The sequence below is a fragment of the Podarcis gaigeae genome (assembly GCF_964106915.1).
Source record: "Podarcis gaigeae genome assembly, chromosome: 2".
Taxonomy (NCBI): Eukaryota; Metazoa; Chordata; class Lepidosauria; order Squamata; family Lacertidae; genus Podarcis; species Podarcis gaigeae.
This window is the reverse complement of record NC_139679.1, coordinates 101,074,558-101,093,254: the sequence shown is the minus strand read 5'-3', so window position 1 is coordinate 101,093,254 and position 18,697 is coordinate 101,074,558. Positions and strand designations below refer to the sequence as shown.

At 45.8% G+C, this 18,697-nt stretch overlaps 1 protein-coding gene and 1 long non-coding RNA gene across 51 annotated transcripts in view; one reads left to right on the top strand and one right to left on the bottom strand.

Annotated features, from left to right (window-relative positions):
* MAGI1 (membrane associated guanylate kinase, WW and PDZ domain containing 1) overlaps window positions 1–18,697 on the bottom strand; it is a 475,361-nt gene that overhangs the window by 100,526 nt on the left and 356,138 nt on the right. For 34 of the 50 annotated variants that reach the window (XM_083722580.1, XM_083722597.1, XM_083722572.1 and 31 more), the window contains 4 exons: window positions 12,728–12,934; window positions 10,377–10,590; window positions 7,778–7,860; window positions 2,156–2,191 (listed from right to left, as the gene is read on the bottom strand). In XM_083722580.1, the coding sequence (XP_083578706.1) occupies window positions 2,156–2,191; window positions 7,778–7,860; window positions 10,377–10,590; window positions 12,728–12,934 (540 nt within the window). The remainder of the gene's footprint in view (window positions 1–2,155; window positions 2,192–7,777; window positions 7,861–10,376; window positions 10,591–12,727; window positions 12,935–18,697) is intronic. The other 16 variants (XM_083722605.1, XM_083722592.1, XM_083722573.1 and 13 more) reach the window with 3 other exon arrangements.
* LOC310838190 overlaps window positions 1–18,697 on the top strand; it is a 582,108-nt gene that overhangs the window by 305,918 nt on the left and 257,493 nt on the right. The window lies entirely within an intron of this gene.

The window sequence follows — 18,697 nt, the reverse complement described above, 5'->3', positions numbered from 1 at the left end:
AGCAAACAGAACACCCACAAGTGGGGTGCGCCTGACAAACCCTGTTAGCAGAAGATCTCCGCGAGGGTTTTTCCACTTGCATAAGGGGGCTTTCCCCACCTCTGCTCCTCCTGAAACTGGCTCAGGGTGGGTGGGGCGGGAGAACCCCTCAGAACGTAAGGGGGGATTGCTCCTCCATCTGGCAAGTGGATATGTTTGATATGCAGATAGGTTTGTGCAGATGGAACATTTGTAAAAAGCACAACGTTGCATTGTATACCAAATCTCTAAAATATGTTCGGTGGAAATCAACTTCTGTTTTACTCAGAGTACATCTGTTTATTGAGTATACACGTTTATTGATTTGAATGCTTCTACTCTGAGGGAAAAAATAACTTTGTTGAATACCATCCTATAACCCTAAGCGCCAGAGGCAGCTCCTCTTTTTGGGTACCTGTCCTAAGTGTATCACTATTTTGCTCTATTTATATTCACCTTGTTAACATTTTGTTAGAGTAAGTTACCAACACTGTCAGTCTTAAGGGATCAGCTTCCACCTCGGATTCTGTAAAAGTTCATTCTCTAAGTGGGACTGGATGCATTTTATCCTTAGTAAACACACACACACAAACACACACACACAAATGCATGTATCTGAATACTAAGGCACTGCACAGTGCACAATCTGCCATTTCATACACTGCAGCTGCCGAGCTACATTTTGAAAGGGTGATAACATGTTGTAGGACAACAATGTTTCCTAATACGCTTTAAAGAAAAGCTACACTCGTGGCTGCTGTATCAGTGAAGGACTAACTGTTGTGCAGTAAACGGATGCAGTGTACAACAAAGAGACTTCAGGGAGAGCTGTTTGGACAAACCGCTGGCCAGCTCCATAGTTAGGCAAATCAAGTCTGTGAAGGAGGTGTGTGATGCTGCACTCAGCTCTCTGCTCCTCCCTTCCTTGAGTCGGGAAGCAAACCACAGGCCATCTCGAACAAGCTGCAAGCACTGGTTCAGCTGCAGGTGCTACCCAGCCACACCATGGTTTGTTTTGCCCACTCAGAGAACAAAGCAGAGCCTGCTTGGGAAGCGAACACAAGCATACAACTCATTCACAAACAAACCTCCCTAACTATGGTTTGTAGCCATCATTACATCCAAACACAATCAAGTGTCCAATAGTGGGTGGAGGACGAAGCAATAAGATATAATTGCTTGATGGTTTCGGAGATACGATGATGGCAATATAACCATGCCAGCTGCAGATCTAGTCTAGCTCATCAGGGTTAGAAATGGCCATGCTCTGAAAATAGAACCAGGCTTATAATCCAGATTCTGCCTAATTTCTGGAATCGGTTCTGGATTCTTAATTCCCAATGCTAAGAGCAAGCTTGATGAAATATACAGAATTCTGGCAGTTTCAGGTACGGTTTAGGCCGTGTGGAACCATAGATATCCCCCGCCCAAAAAAAGGTGGGTTCAAGAGAGGGCATGATACAAAGTTGTGTCATGGCAGAAAGCAATCTGTATGCAAGCACTAGACCCTACACTATTATGGCGGCATTCCAGACTACTGTTAGATTCACAAATCAAGTGCCCAACTTCAGATGCGAACTGAATATAAAAGCAATAGCAGTTAGCATTAACGAGAAGCATATACACATGTCCTGTAGTACAGAAACACTTTCAAACAGTGAGTTGTATCCAACCAAGTCATTAAGTGAGTGGAATGACTCCCGTTTCTGCACTGGTGCTTCCATCTCCCTGCAAATACACAACCCCAACTGCTCCAGGGTTTCCCCCAACAATACAGAGCAGATTTGGGGCAGAGCGAGGGGGCTTGCAGAAACAGAAGAGGGCGGAGAAGTTTACATTGTGCGAGTTGAAGTCATTCTGCTTGTCCAATGACTTAGCCGGATTTGACCCAGAGTCATGTAGGGAAAAAAGGGTTGACGGCTCCAAAATCTACTGGACAGCAACAACCCTGCTTGAAAATGACATGCTTAAGCAAAAACAAGCAAACAAACAAAGAAAAGAAAACACCTTTGGATACGACTATGTTAGATCTTGCTTGAAATTAAAAGAAGAAAAAAGTGATACAAAGAAAAGGATGTTAAAGCAGTTAACGGTGCAGTCCAACCAACAGTGCAAAAATGAGAGATGGATGATTTACCTAGTTCACTGTCCAGTTCCTCCGTGTGTACCCCTTCTTCTCCAAAGGAAGAGCAGTAAGTGAGATAGGAAAAAATTAAAAGAAAAATTCAGACACCAGCACCAAGCAAGAAATTCCTTCCAGTATACAGCAGAACCAACACCAGGTTTTGTACCAACCTAGCCCAAACCCATATGCCACGACACCTTAGTCAGGAGGGACACTGTGGCCACTGACAATTATACTGAATATATATATATATATATATGGCATTCCAAAAGGCTAATAACATGGATCTGCTCTCCTCCCGCCCCTGCCCCCTGGCTCAATGGGGGCTGTCTGGTCTTCTCAGTTTAATTTGCCAAATCTAGAACTTGGGCTTCCCATTCATTTTTGTGAATGGTGAAAAGTCTAAGATGACTCTGCCTGCATATCCCATTTGGAAAGTCCTTGTGACTAGGCAGAGCTCCAGTGCTTAACTCAGAGCCCTTGCACATGCAAGGAATTGGAGCCTCAAAAGGAAAGTTGGTGTACCTTCAACTATTACATTATCTAACTTAAATGATTACTTCTTTTGTCCCAAAATAATTAACAACTAAACCCCAGTCCAGTTCAGCTTGTTCTTAAAGAAGAGCAGAACCTCCTTAGAATGAATTGAGACTGCTCAGGGCCCATGCTCATAGGTTGGTGAACCCATCCAGCTACCTTTTCAAAGCCAAATAAATGGATAATATTAAGCTGGTTATTCAGGTGTGCTTCAAGAGTTCAATATACGTGTTGATTGCTGCATATTGGACTTTGGTCCTACTCTAGAAACTACATGCCTCAAGTATAAAGTCCTACTTTATACTTTATGGTTGTGTTAAAGGACAACCACTTGCAGAGAGCTTCTATTAAATAAAGCGTAATTTAATCATCCATTTACTTATTGCATACCATTTCCATCTGCTAACAATGTTATGAATGACTGGGGATGTCATTTTGTCAAGAAACAAAATTGCAGCCAGCAAATGAAAGATGATAAAACTTGCAAGCAAATGATTGATAAAAGAATAATGGATTCGGTTTAGCACAAGTCAGCCAGAGAATCTCAGAATTTCTCCAAACATGAGATACGTCAACGTAAAAAGATTTGTATTTTGTGGTTAGATTAATTCAAAATTGGTAATAGATAGCTGCCATATGACAGACAGTGAATGCATCCAAAAAAATATGTCCATTTATATATTTTTCTAATGGTTATATCTGTAAAAATGACCTGCATAATTTTTAAACACTTCCCCAAGTTGGAGGGCCCAAATAACATACTTTTTCATGTGTAACAACCCAGAGCAAATTGCTGGCACATCTTGCTCAAAGATCTCAAGGAATATCACTGGGAAACACCAGTGAGAACCAGGGTCAGTCAGAGGAGACCACAGTGGAGTAGTTGAACTACTGCAGGATTCACCAACCTGTTGCCCCGCAGATGTTTTGGACTACAATTCTCATCAGCCCCAGTCAGCATAGGTTGCAGTCCAAGACAGCAGCACGGCACCAAATTTGCAAAGGCTGAACTACTGGGCCTGATTCAATATAAAGCATAATCACATCTTTATATATTCATATGCGTAAACCATGCAAAGTTACCAGTGTTATTTCACTGAGGTCACATTCCCATACTCAAAGTTGGAAATAATAATAATTTAAAAAAGGGATTTCCCTTCATTTGCTCCGCAGGACATCCTTCACAATTTAAAAAGAAGAAAATCACGGTGCACATCAAAATAAAGTAACATTTATACCCCCTGACGATGCATGTATTCATTAGCTCAGTGTTTCCCAACCGGTGTTCCGCGGCACACTAGTGTGCCGCGAGAAGTTGCCGGGTGTGCCGTGGGAGGGAGGCGGGCGAGTCGGGCTGCTTTAGCCCCGTGCCTGCTCTCCCAGCTGGAGAGGTGACGCGCGCCTATGGAGGCTCCTGCCATAGGCGCGCGTCACCTCTCCAGCGGGGAGAGGGTCGCGGGGGGCTGCTTTAGCACGCACGGGGCTAAAGCAGCCCCCCGCGACCCTCTCCCCGCTGGAGAGGTGACACGCGCTTATGGCAGGAGCCTCCATAGGCGCGCGTCACCTCTCCAGCTGGGAGAGCACGCACGGGGCTAAAGCAGCCCCCCGCGACCCTCTCCCCGCTGGAGAGGTGACGCGTGCCTATGGCAGGAGCCTCCATAGGCGCGCGTCACCTCTCCAGCTGGGAGAGCACGCACGGGGCTAAAGCAGCCCCCCGCGACCCTCTCCCCGCTGGAGAGGTGACGCGCGCCTATGGCAGGAGCCTCCATAGGCGCGCGTCACCTCTCCAGCTGGGAGAGCACGCACGGGGCTAAAGCAGCCCCCCGCGACCCTCTCCCGGCTGGAGAGGTGACGCGCGCCTATGGCAGGAGCCTCCATAGGCGCGCGTCACCTCTCCAGCTGGGAGAGCACGCACGGGGCTAAAGCAGCCCCCCGCGACCCTCTCCCGGCTGGAGAGGTGACGCGCGCCTATGGCAGGAGCCTCCATAGGCGCGCGTCACCTCTCCAGCTGGGAGAGCACGCACGGGGCTAAAGCGCGACCGTCTCCCGGCTGGAGACGCGGGGCTGGGGCGGGGGAAGCCCGAGCTTCCCCCTCCCCCAGAACGGGACCCAGAGCTCTGGGAGCTTGCGGGGCTGGGGGAGGAGGAAGCCCTCCGCCAGCCTCCAAACCATGTCGGGAGACAGCGGGTGGGCGCGCTACGCCTCTCCCGCTGTCTCCCGAGTTTGCGGGGCTGGCGACGGGGAGGAGCAGGCTTCTCCCCCCGCCAGCCTTCTAGCCAAGTCGGGGGACAGCGGGAAGGGCGCGCTACGCCTCTCCCGCTGTCGCCCAAGTTTGCGGGGCTGGCGACGGGGAAAAGCAGGCTTCTCCCCCCCCCCGCCAGCCTTCTAACCAAGTCGGGGGACAGCGGGATGGCGGCGTTCCTTCGGAGGACGCCCCGTGCTCCGCGCTGGTGTTGGCCAGCCTTGCGCACCCGGGGGATCTCCCCCCAGGAGCGCAAGGCTTGCGGGCGGCGCAGAGCACGGGGCGCCCTTCGGAGGACGCCCCGTGCTCCGCGCTCGTGTTGGCAAGCCTTGCGCACCCGTGGGGGCGCGTGGGGCGCCCTGAAACAGAGGGTTCCCCATGCTGCGGACTGTAGCCTGCCGCCCGATGCGCGGGGCGCCCTGAAGCAGAGCGCCCCTCGCGCCAGGCAGACATGGGCCAGCCCCACAAGCTCGGGGGACAGCGGGGAGGCGCAGCACCGCCATCCCACTGTTCCCCGACCTGGTTTTGGGGGGGGAAATAAAGGAAAAAAATTTTTCCTTTATTTCCCCCCCCCCCAAAAAAAGTAGGTGCGTCCTATGGGACGGAGCGTCCTAAAAATACGGTACTTACTATTTCATAATAAAGTAATTATAAAATACCGGTACTTTCTTTGTGTTTATTTGATGCCTATTAAAGAGAGTTACTTTATATATAGTCAATATAGGCACAGAGTTAATTTTTTAAACATTTTCTAATGGTGGTGTGCCTCGAGATTTTTTTCATGAAACAAGTGTGCCTTTGCCCAAAAAAGGTTGGGAAACACTGCATTAGCTACCCAATAGGCTGCAGAAAGTAAATTTGCTGAATAAAGGAGTTGCCGTACAATCACACGCCTACTCATTAAAAATTATAATACTGGGATATATTAATTGTGCCTATTTGCTGGTTCACCACCTATTTGTTACCCTAGTTTTGAAATGGGAATGGCCGATTTGTGCAAGAGGACAGGAGACGTCAATGCCGAGGTAAGTCCAACTGAATTCAGCAGGACTTGCTCCGAGGGAAGGGAGTGCAGGGCTGCAGCCTTGAGGCTTCTCATAAAAATGTGGTCTGGAGGCTGGGGTTAAAGAAACTACTTAGTGTAGGGCAATGTGGGCAGTGCATTATTTGGACGGACACCTCCCACACACGGGCTGGTGTAATACAAATTTCAATATAACGGAAATGCTTCTTATAAAGCCATTTTGGAAACAAATTCAAAAAAATTGTGATTGCTAGTTTCTGAAGAACAACTGTTAATGCATTGATCAGCTAAGGGCCAGGCTAGATGTGAAAGTAGCAGTATCATTTCTGCTTGTTCAGAAGCCTGTATAAATAGGGCTGAGAGCAGGGCCAGCCCACCCATGAGGCAAGTTGAGGCAACTGCCTCAGGTGGCGGTCAACGTTGATCTTTTTCCCTACCTTCCACTTGTTCCTCATGTGGATCTTCCCTGATCTCTTCTTCCCCAGGGACACCATTTTGGGGTCCACCTCAGGTGTCAAAATGTCTTAGGCAGCCCTGGCTGTAAGTGTCTAATTCTAAGCTCCAATGGGACATGCAGTTGAGCCTTCCTCACCTTACCTCTCCCAGGTCACTTTTGCCCCAGAGCTGCCTTAATACCCGATTCATATGTGGATGGGGAAGTGTATGAATAACTGTGCCTGCCACCATCACCTCTAGTTTGGTCCTAATGCATAGCAATTTGACCTACAAGTTAAGTTGAGGGCGTTTAACTATTTTGTTTCATTTTGCTTCAAAATGAACTTAAGAATCAGGCATGTGTTGCTGCCCCTTTCATTTTCTCTCCTCTCAGCTTTCTACCTGTTGTTTTTTAAATTGCTGTGACATACCCCATTTTCTTCTCCCAAGTTAAATTAAAGTAGCCGGGTCTCTTGAGTTGGAAACTGGCTGGCATCCTGAAGGTCTCAAGGGGTGCAAATATCAAATCTGATTTATTATTTCAATAACTGCTGGGAAATAACACTGCAAAAATGGAGTAACATATATATACACACACCTTTTATTTTCACTAAGATAAGCAATAATGACCATTGGATCAAAATGAAGTAATGAAACTGCAATATCCCATACACTGCATTTATACAGTGACTTAAGACTAATTGTAGGATTCTATAAGAATGGAATTAAATTGTCTTTTCCTTTTTTTCTCCTTTTTCAGTGGCTTCACCAAAGAGTAATTTTCAAAGCAGGAGAATTGTAGCTATGATTTTAGCTGCTGCTGCTTCTTTTAAAAAAGTAATAATAACCAGCTCTGAAAAGCTGCAAGGTGATTATAGTGGAAAAATCATAGAATCTTAGAGTTGGAAGGGACCCAAGGGTCATCTAGTCCAACCCCCTGCAATGCAGGAATCTCCGCTAAATCATCCATGACAGATGGCCATCCAACCTCTGCTTAAAAACCTCCAAGGGAAATCAGCAAGCTGAACTCGCTGAACTGGACAATTGCTGAGGATGCTTCTTCTGCTAATGCCATTGTAGCTAAGTCCGCCTTCAGAGTGGCCAGAATTCTATAGCTGAGGGGATATGCAAAAATTATGCCACCTAGAACTTAGGAAGATTCTGTCCTGCATGTTGCCATTTAAAAAATGCTTCTGGTACACATAGCACATACCCAGCAAGGGAACTCTCTACCAAGGATATAGTTTAGCATCCCCACCTGCATTATGATACAAATCTCGGCCCCACTGAACCAGCTGTGTGATTTTGAGAGGAGAATCCGGTTCCACTCATTCCTTTGCAACCTTAAGTTAGGTAAAATGTTTTCCAGATTTCATTTCAGCGTTTACTCCCTTACCATCATCTTCACATTCTTCTAGAGGCTTTTGCTGTTTGTTCAGGCACCGTGGGTCTAGCCAAGACGTCGTTTTAGTGTTATGGCTGCAAACCAAAAAGAAAAGAAAAAAGAAAAGAGACCTTTGTTAAAAATAAAGTATCAGTGACAGAAAAATAGCCTGTGGCCACCACTTTGACTCATCTGAGCTAAATCCATTTTCATTTAGAACGGAGCATAAAAATTAAACTTTCTAAGACATGGCTTCCAGTCTAGTCTCTGAAAATACATAGAAGAAGAAGAAGAGTTTGGATTTGATATCCCGCCTTTCACTCCCTTTAAGGAGTCTCAAAGCGGCTAACATTCTCCTTTCCCTTCCTCCCCCACAACAAACACTCTGTGACGTGAGTGGGGCTGAGAGACTTCAGAGAGGTGTGACTGGCCCAAGGTCACCCAGCAGCTGCATGTGGAGGAGCGGGGAAGCGAATCCGGTTCCCCAGATTACGAGACTACCGCTCTTAACCACTACACCACACTGGCTCTCACACTGGAGAAAAAGGAAACTGTGATATTTGAAGATGCAATGGTGGTGGGCCCATTTGGATGGACCTCCCCTCATAGACCATGTTCCTGAATGATCTGGGGCAAATCTTTCCCCTTACAGACCACTTGAAAATTGATGAGGGATGAGTTAGAATTGTAGAGTTGGAAGGGACCAGTTCACTCCCCGCCCCCTGCAATGAAGGAATCTTTTGCCCAACGTGGGGCTCGAACCCGCCACCCTGAGATTAAGAGTCTCATGCTCTATCCGAGCTCTAAGACGCAGGTCGGATTAAAGGAATGCCTTTTACACTGATCAGGTGTTATTGAAAAGTGCCAGGACCAGAGCTAGCAATGTGCACATGGCACTCCTCTGAGCTGGATGGCACTGTATGACAGGCCAGATGCAAACACGGCCCTTCAATGATCCTGCTCCGCCTACCCCAGCGGCGTGGCTAGCTGCTCGGGTGCCCGATTCAGCGCATACGTCCTGCAGCTGGGGGCGGGGCGAGCCAAGGCAGGGCGCGTTGCTTGGAACCTCTCCACAGCCTCCCCCTCAGCTGTAGGCCGGCTGAGGCAGTGGGCAGATGCAGCATGGAGCTTGCAGGCAGTCCGCCCACCGCCTCCCCCTCAGGAAAGGCACGTGGCTCAGGCACCCTGCAGGCCCCACGGTGTGGCGCCCAGTGCCCCCCATCTCACCTAGCTACCAGTGGTGTAGGAAGGGGGGTGCGGTGAGTGCAGGAATTATTATTTTTTCAAAAAAAGTGTCATGAGCCCTTTTTTTAAAAAAAAACAACCAACCATATATTTTTGCCATTTTGTCACCCCCCTCAGTGATAACACTTGGGGCGGCCCGCACCCCCCTTCCTACGCCACTGCCCCACCAATCTGCCTGGTCACCTTTTTGATGCATCTAAAGGAGTGGCATTCTAATTCTTGCAGCGGATACATCATTCACCTCCTTTCCGTTCCATAACCTCGATGGCTCAAACACGGCCCCCGCTGACAAACAGGGAACTATATAGCATTCCTGTTCCAGTACCACTTTAAATAGCATGGCACAGTTCCTTCCGCAAGTCTCAAAGGGGGTTTGCAACACAACCTAACCCTCCTCTGAAATTATGAGGGGCATGTACCTTTGAAGACTTCACTACTAAACAGCAGACCCGTTCTCAAAGGATGGCCTTCACAATCCCTGCTATAGATTATTGGCGATATGAAAGCTGGAGTGGAAGGTCGCTGTTTCACACACTACTTTACCCACCCTCGCAATACAGAAGGCAAAAACCGTTTTAATTCTTTTGTGCACTCCAGGGCAATTAATCTCTAACTGGTAAACCGGGGGCATAGAAATCCAGCAAGCAAGTCAAATTAACAATAATGGAGTAAAAGGGGTCTGCCAAGGTACAAAACATTTTATGTCCCAAGGGGATAAGGGGATTTTTATACAGTATTTGGATAGCCTTCAGAAGTGAGAAAACAAGATGCTTCTAAGACAAACGGTGGCAGAACTTCACAAGGTTCTGGGCCCTGTGATGAATGAGAAGCCAACTTTTTAGCTTGCCACACTATGATTTCTCTGCTATTGAGGGAAATGATGACTAACTTTTGAGAAGAGCAATGCATTACCTTCTACTGCCAAACTGTTGATGCTTTGACCTGCCGGAGAATTTAACAGGGGCTCACTTAGCTTTTGGTTTGTTTGGCAAAACAGTTTGATTGCTGCAAACAATAGTGTTTCCTAAATAAATTCCTCAACAATTATGCTTTTGTTTTCAGAATAAGCGCGAATGAGTTACGGTTAAACTGCAGTCCAATGTGTGGGGGTTAGTAGCATGGCATTCAGTGTGATGCCCTTCTAAGCCGCAAGTGAGGGAAACCTGCAGTCCCCAGGAGAAAGGCAGCCCTTAGCCATCCTTTGCCTAACTCCTTGTCACTTCCAGCACTACCACCAACCAGTAGAAGAAAGCCCCAAAGACTGCCCGCGCTGTGCCTAGTTCGGCCTCAAAAATGGTGCAACGGTTCAACCCTTCTCTCGTTTATCTGCAAGTTCAAAGAACACACAAGAAAATGATCTCTTTACTCTATAAAGTAGACTTCTCCATTTTCTGTATAGGCCATCTCCCAGTTTTCAGGCAGAGGACCCAAGTTTTCCTCTGCACAAGGAGGTAGGTATTGAGGGAGCTTCTGAGAAGGTTCCGTGGTGGGAACAGTGGTGATGCTGCTATTATTCACAGATGGGGGAGCCGAATCTCTTGTGCTGTGTGTATTGTGCTCGTCTTGTTCACCAGAGTCTGCTGCAGAAGGACACACACACAGAGAGAGAGAATTAGACATAGTGATTATTAGTCAATGGTACATTACTATTTTCACCCTGCTTGCTTCCATAATTGTTTGAGACACTTTGTTAAAAAATAAACATGCAAGCTGGATCCACCAAGCTGGGGCTGTTTCTTAAGTAACCAGTGAGTAACAAAGACTATTAGATCATTCAGAAATGGAGGCACATGCCGTATATACTGGAGTATAAGCCGACTCGAGTATAAACCGAGGCACCTAATTTTGGCACAAAAAACTGGGAAATCTTATTGACTCGAGTATAAGCCGGTTCACCACACCACAAACCGGGGGGGGGGGGGGGCAGCGACGGAGGAAGAACAAACAGCCCAAAAGGGCTGCTTTCAGGCTGCTGGTTCCTCTGCCGCCGCCGCCACTAGCGGCAAAGGCGGAGGAGGAGGAAGGAGCAGTCTGAAAGGACCCTCACTCGAGTATAAGCCGAGGGGGGCCTTTTCAGCATAAAAAATGTGATGGAAAAGTCAGCTTGTTCTTGAGTATATACGGTAATTACTGTATAGTTTGTAACTATATGCCTGTCTTGTCCTGTTGTTTTCACCCTTGTCTGTTTTATTTATTTTAATCCATATTTCTTACTGGGTTGCTACAAACCATACAGGAATTTTGCAAAAGGTTAGAAATGGAAGCATGTCACATTGGAAAGATCGGGTTTTAATACCGTACATCCGACTGACTAGCACCCAGGGCTACTTGACCAACCCGCAGATGAGATACACATTTAATTGTTCTACAGCATGGGTAGGCAAACTAAGGCCCGGGGGCCGGATCCAGCCCAATTGCCTTCTAAATCTGGCCCACAGACGGTCCGGGAATCAGCATGTTTTTACATGAGTAGAATGTGTGCTTTTATTTAAAATGCATCTCTGGGTTATTTGTGGGGCATAGGAATTCGTTCATTCCCCCCCCCAAAAAAAATACAGTATGGCCCCCCACAAGGTCTTAGGGACAGTGGACTGGCCCCCTGCTGAAAAGACAGTTTGCTGACCCCTGTGCTAGAGGAAAGATGGGGGGACACATCAACCGAGGAAGGGACTAGGCTCATTATCATAATGCTAAACAGTGGTTTACTATTACATCGGAATGCAACCTATGGCAAAGTTGCTTCTTGCAAACAAGCGTTCCCAAAATGAAGATCAGGGCCACTGCACTCCTCCTCCAGTCTTGCTGCTACTGCACTAGAATAACAGAATCATAGGACTGTAGTGTTGGAAGGGACCCTGAGGGTCATCTAGTCCAACCCCCTGAAATGCAGGAATCTCAGCTAAAACATACACGACAGACAGCCACCCAACCTCTGCTTAAAACCCTTCAAGGAAGGAGTGTCCACCACATCCCTAGGTGTCAAACAGCTCTTACGTGATTGCAGCCGCATAAAATGCCAAATGAAAATCAAAGTCCTATTTTATGTGACCTCAATCAATTAAACATACATTCTGGTTCAAACCACGTTCACTCAGACATCCCACAGCTTTCTGTGGTACTCGTCTCCAAAGACGTGTGCTTAGGATCATAAGACCCTGCAGATCTCCTAAATATTTTGCCCTTTATTTAATCAATGGCAGGATATTTTTAACATCTAACTCTCAAAGTAACGGATCTGAAGTCAGCTGATTCTTGCAACAGGTTCCTCAGCTGATAAAGGAATATACTAGCGGGGATGAGAAAAACATAGCCGTTTCAGCTAGGTGCCAACTTCCGATTGTTATTTTTAGCCTATCTGATAACTGAAAAGTCAAGAGATCGCACAGGCAGCTACCCAAAGTTCTTTTCACATGCTCTGCCAAAAGCTGCGGTTCAGAGCCTTAACTATGAAGTCAAAGAAATGGGTTCTGCTAACTCATTCATATTGTTAACATAGGAACATTCCTAACAGTAATAACTACAGATTTTTGTTGAGGGAAAGGGGGAAAGCAGTAAATGGTGAGCTGTGCATCCCTCAGATGCTAAAGATTTTGTGAATAAGTATGCGCAGGAATTTTCTTGAGAAGAAGCACCAATTTGCACATCCCAATTCCTTCCCCCACCCCCACCCATTGGTCGCCTCCTTCTTATACAAAGGCAAGCAAATAATTTATTTACCTGTAAAGCTACTGTTCATTTCAGGGACATCATCTTCCTCTTCATTCTCCGTATGCACTATGCCAGCATTTTGCATATCATTGTAAGACTTGGTTCGCTTGGGGGTCGACTGCTTGGAGCCGGACTGGAGGTTTTGCAAAGCATCAGTATTATTCACTTTCCCACTGAGGGGTTGGCTGGGAGGCTTGGGTGTTCCATAGTAGTTACCTAGGCAACAGAAAGACATTTGCGTGTTTGTTTGCTTTTGCAGATTTCGTGTCATTAAATATTTCTTCTCTCTTTTCTCTCCCACCACCACCACTCCCCTCCTCAGCTCCACCCGCCATAATCAAAGCCATTTCTCGTTCTTAGCTAACAGGAACAAATATTGTTCCCTCCCCCCTCCCTGCCCACCAACTGAAAGAAAAAGCATTCAAAAGATGTCGGCTGTTTTACCTTCGTGAAACTTATTCATGTTTGAATTTTAAAACCAAAGAACCAAAGCCTGTCTTTTTGAGGTGCACCAGGCGTACAAGGACTAAAACAAAAGAAGACTGTGGTGAATTGGGGGCGGCCGGGGGGGGGGGGGAGGCCTTCATCTCATTACATTTGAATTTCAATTAGTAGCTTTCAAACACACACAGAGAGAGACGGAAGCACCCACATAATGCTGTGCCAGATTGAGAGTGAACCCTGCATGAAATAAATAAAAACTCAGTTCTTAACATCATCCAGAAAAGCAATACAAGACTAGCATGACCTGCTTTAATAGGGATCCTCAATGGGTAGCAGTTAAACTTTTTTTATTTTTAAAAATAAAGTGCTGTCCAAAAAAAGAGGAAAACTTTGCCAAAAGAAAAGGGGAATGGCAACACGTGGTATCTGCTTTGCTGAGACAGGCTTTTGGCTTGGCTAGGTCAGGGAGAATAGGGACAAAAGGCATCCGATACACATTTTTGGAGGCACACCCACTGGACGTGCGTGCTCCACACACACACACACACACACACACACACACACACACACAAAATTACTTGGACACTGCAAACAAAACCTACATCAGAGCAGGTTTACAGGGGAGTCAAGCATACGAGATGCCAATCCTTAAACCTAGGCCACCATTGGACCTACAATTTCCACAGGTCCCTGGGAAGAGGGATTGAACCACTGTGGGAAGATGGTCAAGCCACCCTGGGAACTGTAACTCTGTGAGGGTGGGGGGTAGGGGGCCTTAACAAACAACAGGATTCTTTGGGGGAAGCCATGACTATTAAAGTGAAGTAAGAATGCTTTCAATGCAGGGTGTGGATGTGGCCTTAGATCAGGCATCCCCAACCTTCGGCCCTCCAGATGTTTTGGACTACAATTCCCATCATCCCTGACCACTGGTTCTGTTAGCTAGGGATCATGGGAGTTGTAGGCCAAAACATCTGGAGGGCCACAGGTTGGGGGTGCCTGCCTTAGATCCTTCAGGGAACAGGGATGGGCAGAGAGACAAGGCTTTGCAGCCTCCTCCAGAGACATGTCATGTTACATGTGTGTGTCACACGTGTGATGCACAATGAGGTCTGTGTTGTCCCGTCCCCCCCCAATGTTGGGTGGAACTCGGAGCGTATCCATATGTAAAATCCCAGTTCCATATTGTTTTACTTTCTGACCCTCGCCACAGTCTCAGGCTGTTCCTGTATGTTCCTCCCCCCGCAAAGAATCCTGGGAAATGTAGTTTAACCCTCACAGAGCTATAACTCTCAGCACCTTTAACAAACTGCAGTTCCCAGGATTCTTTGGTGGAGAGGAAGAGAGGTATGGTTAGATATACAGCATGTAAGCAAACCAGTGTTTGCTCACACACTTTGGCCACACACTCTCTTGTTTAAAGCTAACAAGTGTTAACATTGGTGAAGATGTGATACTGTGCCGCAGTTTACCCCCAAAAGGAAAGAAATGAAACTCATGTGAGATAGCATGAGGTCAGAGGTGGAGTGGGGGGTTCAATCTTTTGCAGGATTCCTATCCACCTACGTACAAAATTCAAGTCCAGTTGAAGATGTGAGGGGAATAGGTAGAAGCCTGATTTCCCTGTACATACCTTCACTGAACCCTGGACCAAAGGTTAATACAAACAGCACAGAGGAGTTAAAGAGTCAGGTTTAAAAGTTATTAGAAATATCTACTGTACAAGCAGAGGTTTGTTGTTTGGAAGAACTACAGTTGTCTCAATAAAGCCCTTTAGCAGATCCAAGACTTGCTAAAATCACAGAGTAAGGGGATATCCTGATACGGGCGAGGATTTGTAATATTGCCTGATTTTACTGCTGCTAGTGCTTTAGGTGAACAAGATCTACTGCACAATGTTGCATGGTGCTGCTGTGCTTCAGCTCTGAATTAACCTCTTAGTTGCGTAACTAAGTCAAAATCAAGCTATCAGCTCCGGATAATTTTCACATATGAAACGAGTCCAGTCTGGGATAGAATGCTTCATTTCGCCACATATGTTGAAAAACCAGCAGCACAAAGATGGATTATATCTGGTGCATTCTTTCCTCTTCTCTTCCCATTCCTTTTTCCTTGTGTATCGTGTCCACTAGTTTGTGAGCCTGCAAACAGGGACTGTCTTATGCTTTAATATATTCACAGTGTTCTGAAAATGTTAGGGAGTATTAATAAGGTGTGTGTTTTTAACAACAGCAAACACATTGTTCTTATTACATTTTTCTTCTTTCCTTTCTATAATGAGCTTAGGACGACATAAAGGACTCCCCCTGTTTACTCTCACAACCACCATCTGAGCTCGGCCAGGCTAAGTAAGATATAATGTTTGAGAGTTATGGCCTAGCAGAGTTTGAACCCAGGCCCCAGGCCAACACTCTTCTCAGTTCCACACCACCTTGGCTCTAACATCTTAGAGAAATTCAGAATTCCAGGCTCGGGCCATGGGAGGAAGTTTATTTCCAAGTTTCCGTGGGGTGGAGGTGGTTGTGGGGCAACGGCCCCAATCTGCTTTTAAAGGACGGTTCCAAATCTCAATGCGCCCCATTCAAATCTCTGTAATGAAGCATAAAGTTTTCATCTCCACAGGAGGAGCAGCACCTTTAACTCATCCTTCATTTTGAATGTTGAATGCACATACATGCATTATTGATAGAAAGGAAACAACTTATTCTACTAAAAGCCTTAATGGAAATAAGGAAGGTACAGCAGACCCACTTTTTATTAAGAGAAGGTATTTCTGTGCTCTATATAAAGCCAACTAAAGCAGGGGGTGGGGGTGGGGAGAGGGAGGGAAGGAAGGAAGGAAGGAAGGAAGGAAGGAAGGAAGGAAGGAAGGAGAGAGAGAGGGAAGAACCAACACTTCATTGATCTTTTCTTTTCTTTGCTCTGTTTTATAGAGGTAACAAGAAGCAACGGTAACAAGGAGTTGGGATGTCTACATCCCGATTCCCATTCCTGGGCTGGGTTGAACAAATGAAATTTAGAATACTCCCAACCCAAGATTCCTAGCTTACTCCACAAATTCCTACTGCTAGATTTGCAGTTAAACATGTTGTTGTTGCTGCTGCTGCCGCTGTTCGGTTCTGGGTTCCATTTTGGTCACCACCGAAGTTCTACAACCTGTAACCCCATAGCCTTTTTAGGAATGTCAGAATCACCTTTTGCATCTTAATTAAACATCAAGGAAAATTAGACGAGGATCCAACCAGAGCGTAAGAGCATAAGCGGTATGCTTCCCTTTCAAAAGGGGGAACGAAGTTAACCTGGCTTCAGTCAGCAGCAGTAATTAAAGGTTAAGTTTGGTTTTCTAACAAGGTGGAGACACAAATGTCAAAACAGATGCCAAATGTTTCACTGCCGTGTGTATATGTCACAGACTGCAAGCAGAAATACACAGCAAAGCCTTGATAACCTTCTCGGAGGCAGTCTATTCTGTTTCTTTTTTCTCGATAATCATCTAACTGGTGGAATAATTATCATGCTTCATCCTCTGTTAAAGGCTATCTCCTTTTCAGGTTTTCATCCCTTTTCAGGTATTCATTTTTACAGGAGGGCGGTGGGGAGATAAAATGGAAGCTTATGGGGAGGAGGGGAAAGCAATAAATACGTAAAATTAAAATGGCATGGAAATGTAAAAAGGTAAAGGTAAATGGCCCCTGGATGCAAGGACAGATTAAAACTGGCTAGGGGGCAATTCTATCACTCATAAATGAAACATTCCTATTTTGCTGACTTTGACTATCCGGCAGCTAAAATGCTGAGCTGACCCAGAGGCCTGTTGTATGCGATGAATGTTGATGGGAATGCTATCCTGATTCCAAAGCCTCCTCCATTGTATCCCATTTGTTCTTTTCACCTCCTAATAATGTAAATTGCCTCAGTCAACCACTTAAGAAGCACAAGTACCACCCTATGATTTAGCACAACACACCCACTGCAAATAAGGAGAACAGTCAAAGCAAAGAGCATGTAGAACAAATCAACCTGCCGTCTGGAGACCTACTCATTCAAAGCTAAGAAAAGAGCAAGGGGGAGGAAGGGGGAGGAGAGAAAAGGCATTCAAGGAAACACAGCACTACAGTGATACCTCGGGTTACAAACACCTCGGGTTACAAACACTTCAGGTTAAAAACTCCGCTAACCCAGAAGTAGTACCTCGGGTTACGAACTTTACCTCAGGATGAGAACAGAAATCATGCAGCAACAGCGCAGCGGTAACACGAGGCCCCATTAGCTAAAGTGGTGCCTCAGGTTAAGAACAGTTTCAGGTTAAGAACGGACCTCTGGAACGAATTAAGTTCTTAACCCAAGGTACCACTGTACTTGGAGGGGGGAACCCAATAAAAATGCCCAATCAATATCTAATCATCGTCTTGGTTTGCACATGTATTTGCATTTCACTGTGGATGCAAAAGTGATTTTATTTATTTAAACAAATTTATTAAAATCGTTTGGACGCCACCTTTTATTTCACAGAAATACTAAGGCAAGTTTACAGAATAATACAATAGGCAGCATATAAGAAAATATAACACAAAAACCATATTAATAAAGCAGAAATATTATTATTGTCATTTATAATAATAAATTACATGTATGGACCGCTGCCCTTCATCAGTAGCTCTGAAAGCAGTTCGCAACATGAAAATACAATATAGAAATAAAACAGTATGACTTCTAGTAGCCAGAAATGCCAAGAACTGATATGGTCAGAAAAAGTTCAGGTAACAAAGTAAGTTTTTAATTGTTGACAGAAGCACCTAAGAGTTGGAGCCCATTCTACATCTATAGGATATCAATCTGCCACAATTTAGTGATAAAGTTAAAATGCCTTTGATTTTATTTTTCGTTTTATTTTATTTTATTTTAGGTCATTTATATACCTGTAGCACCTGACATATAAAATAGATCTAAGTGGTGTGGTATGAGTCTAAAAAGACAAATATGAAGCCTCAATGCAAATCTATGCAATGCTAATAAATATATACAGGTATCAGTAAGAGAACTTCTAATGTGCCTTCCGAGGCACCTCCTCTCATGCTCCTGGCTCTGCCTCAGGACTCAGCCCACGCACCCTGGTTCTCAGCCAGAGCCCAAAGAAACCCGCAAGTCACCCCAAAATCTCTCTCGACAAAGAGGATCCCCTGAACCCTTTGGTCTCATCCTAGTCTCTCACTGTAGGCTGCCCACAGCAATCAATGAGTGGCATTCCGCACACTCAAGTTCCAGGCTACAGAGGGGTGTTTGTTTCATGGCAAATAGGACTCCCTCCACTGATATTTCTTTCTCCAGCCTTTGCACACCTCTTCTCTTCCAGATGCACATTGTAGCGACTCTACTGGGAAGCCCGCACCCATGATTCATACAGTAATACAGCGGTTCCCAAAGTATGTCAGGGACAAGCTTGCTTGACTGAGTTTCTTCAACCAAGAGCAACAAAAAACAGACCCACAACATCTTACGTCTTACCATTTGCACAGCAGTTTCTGGCCATATGCA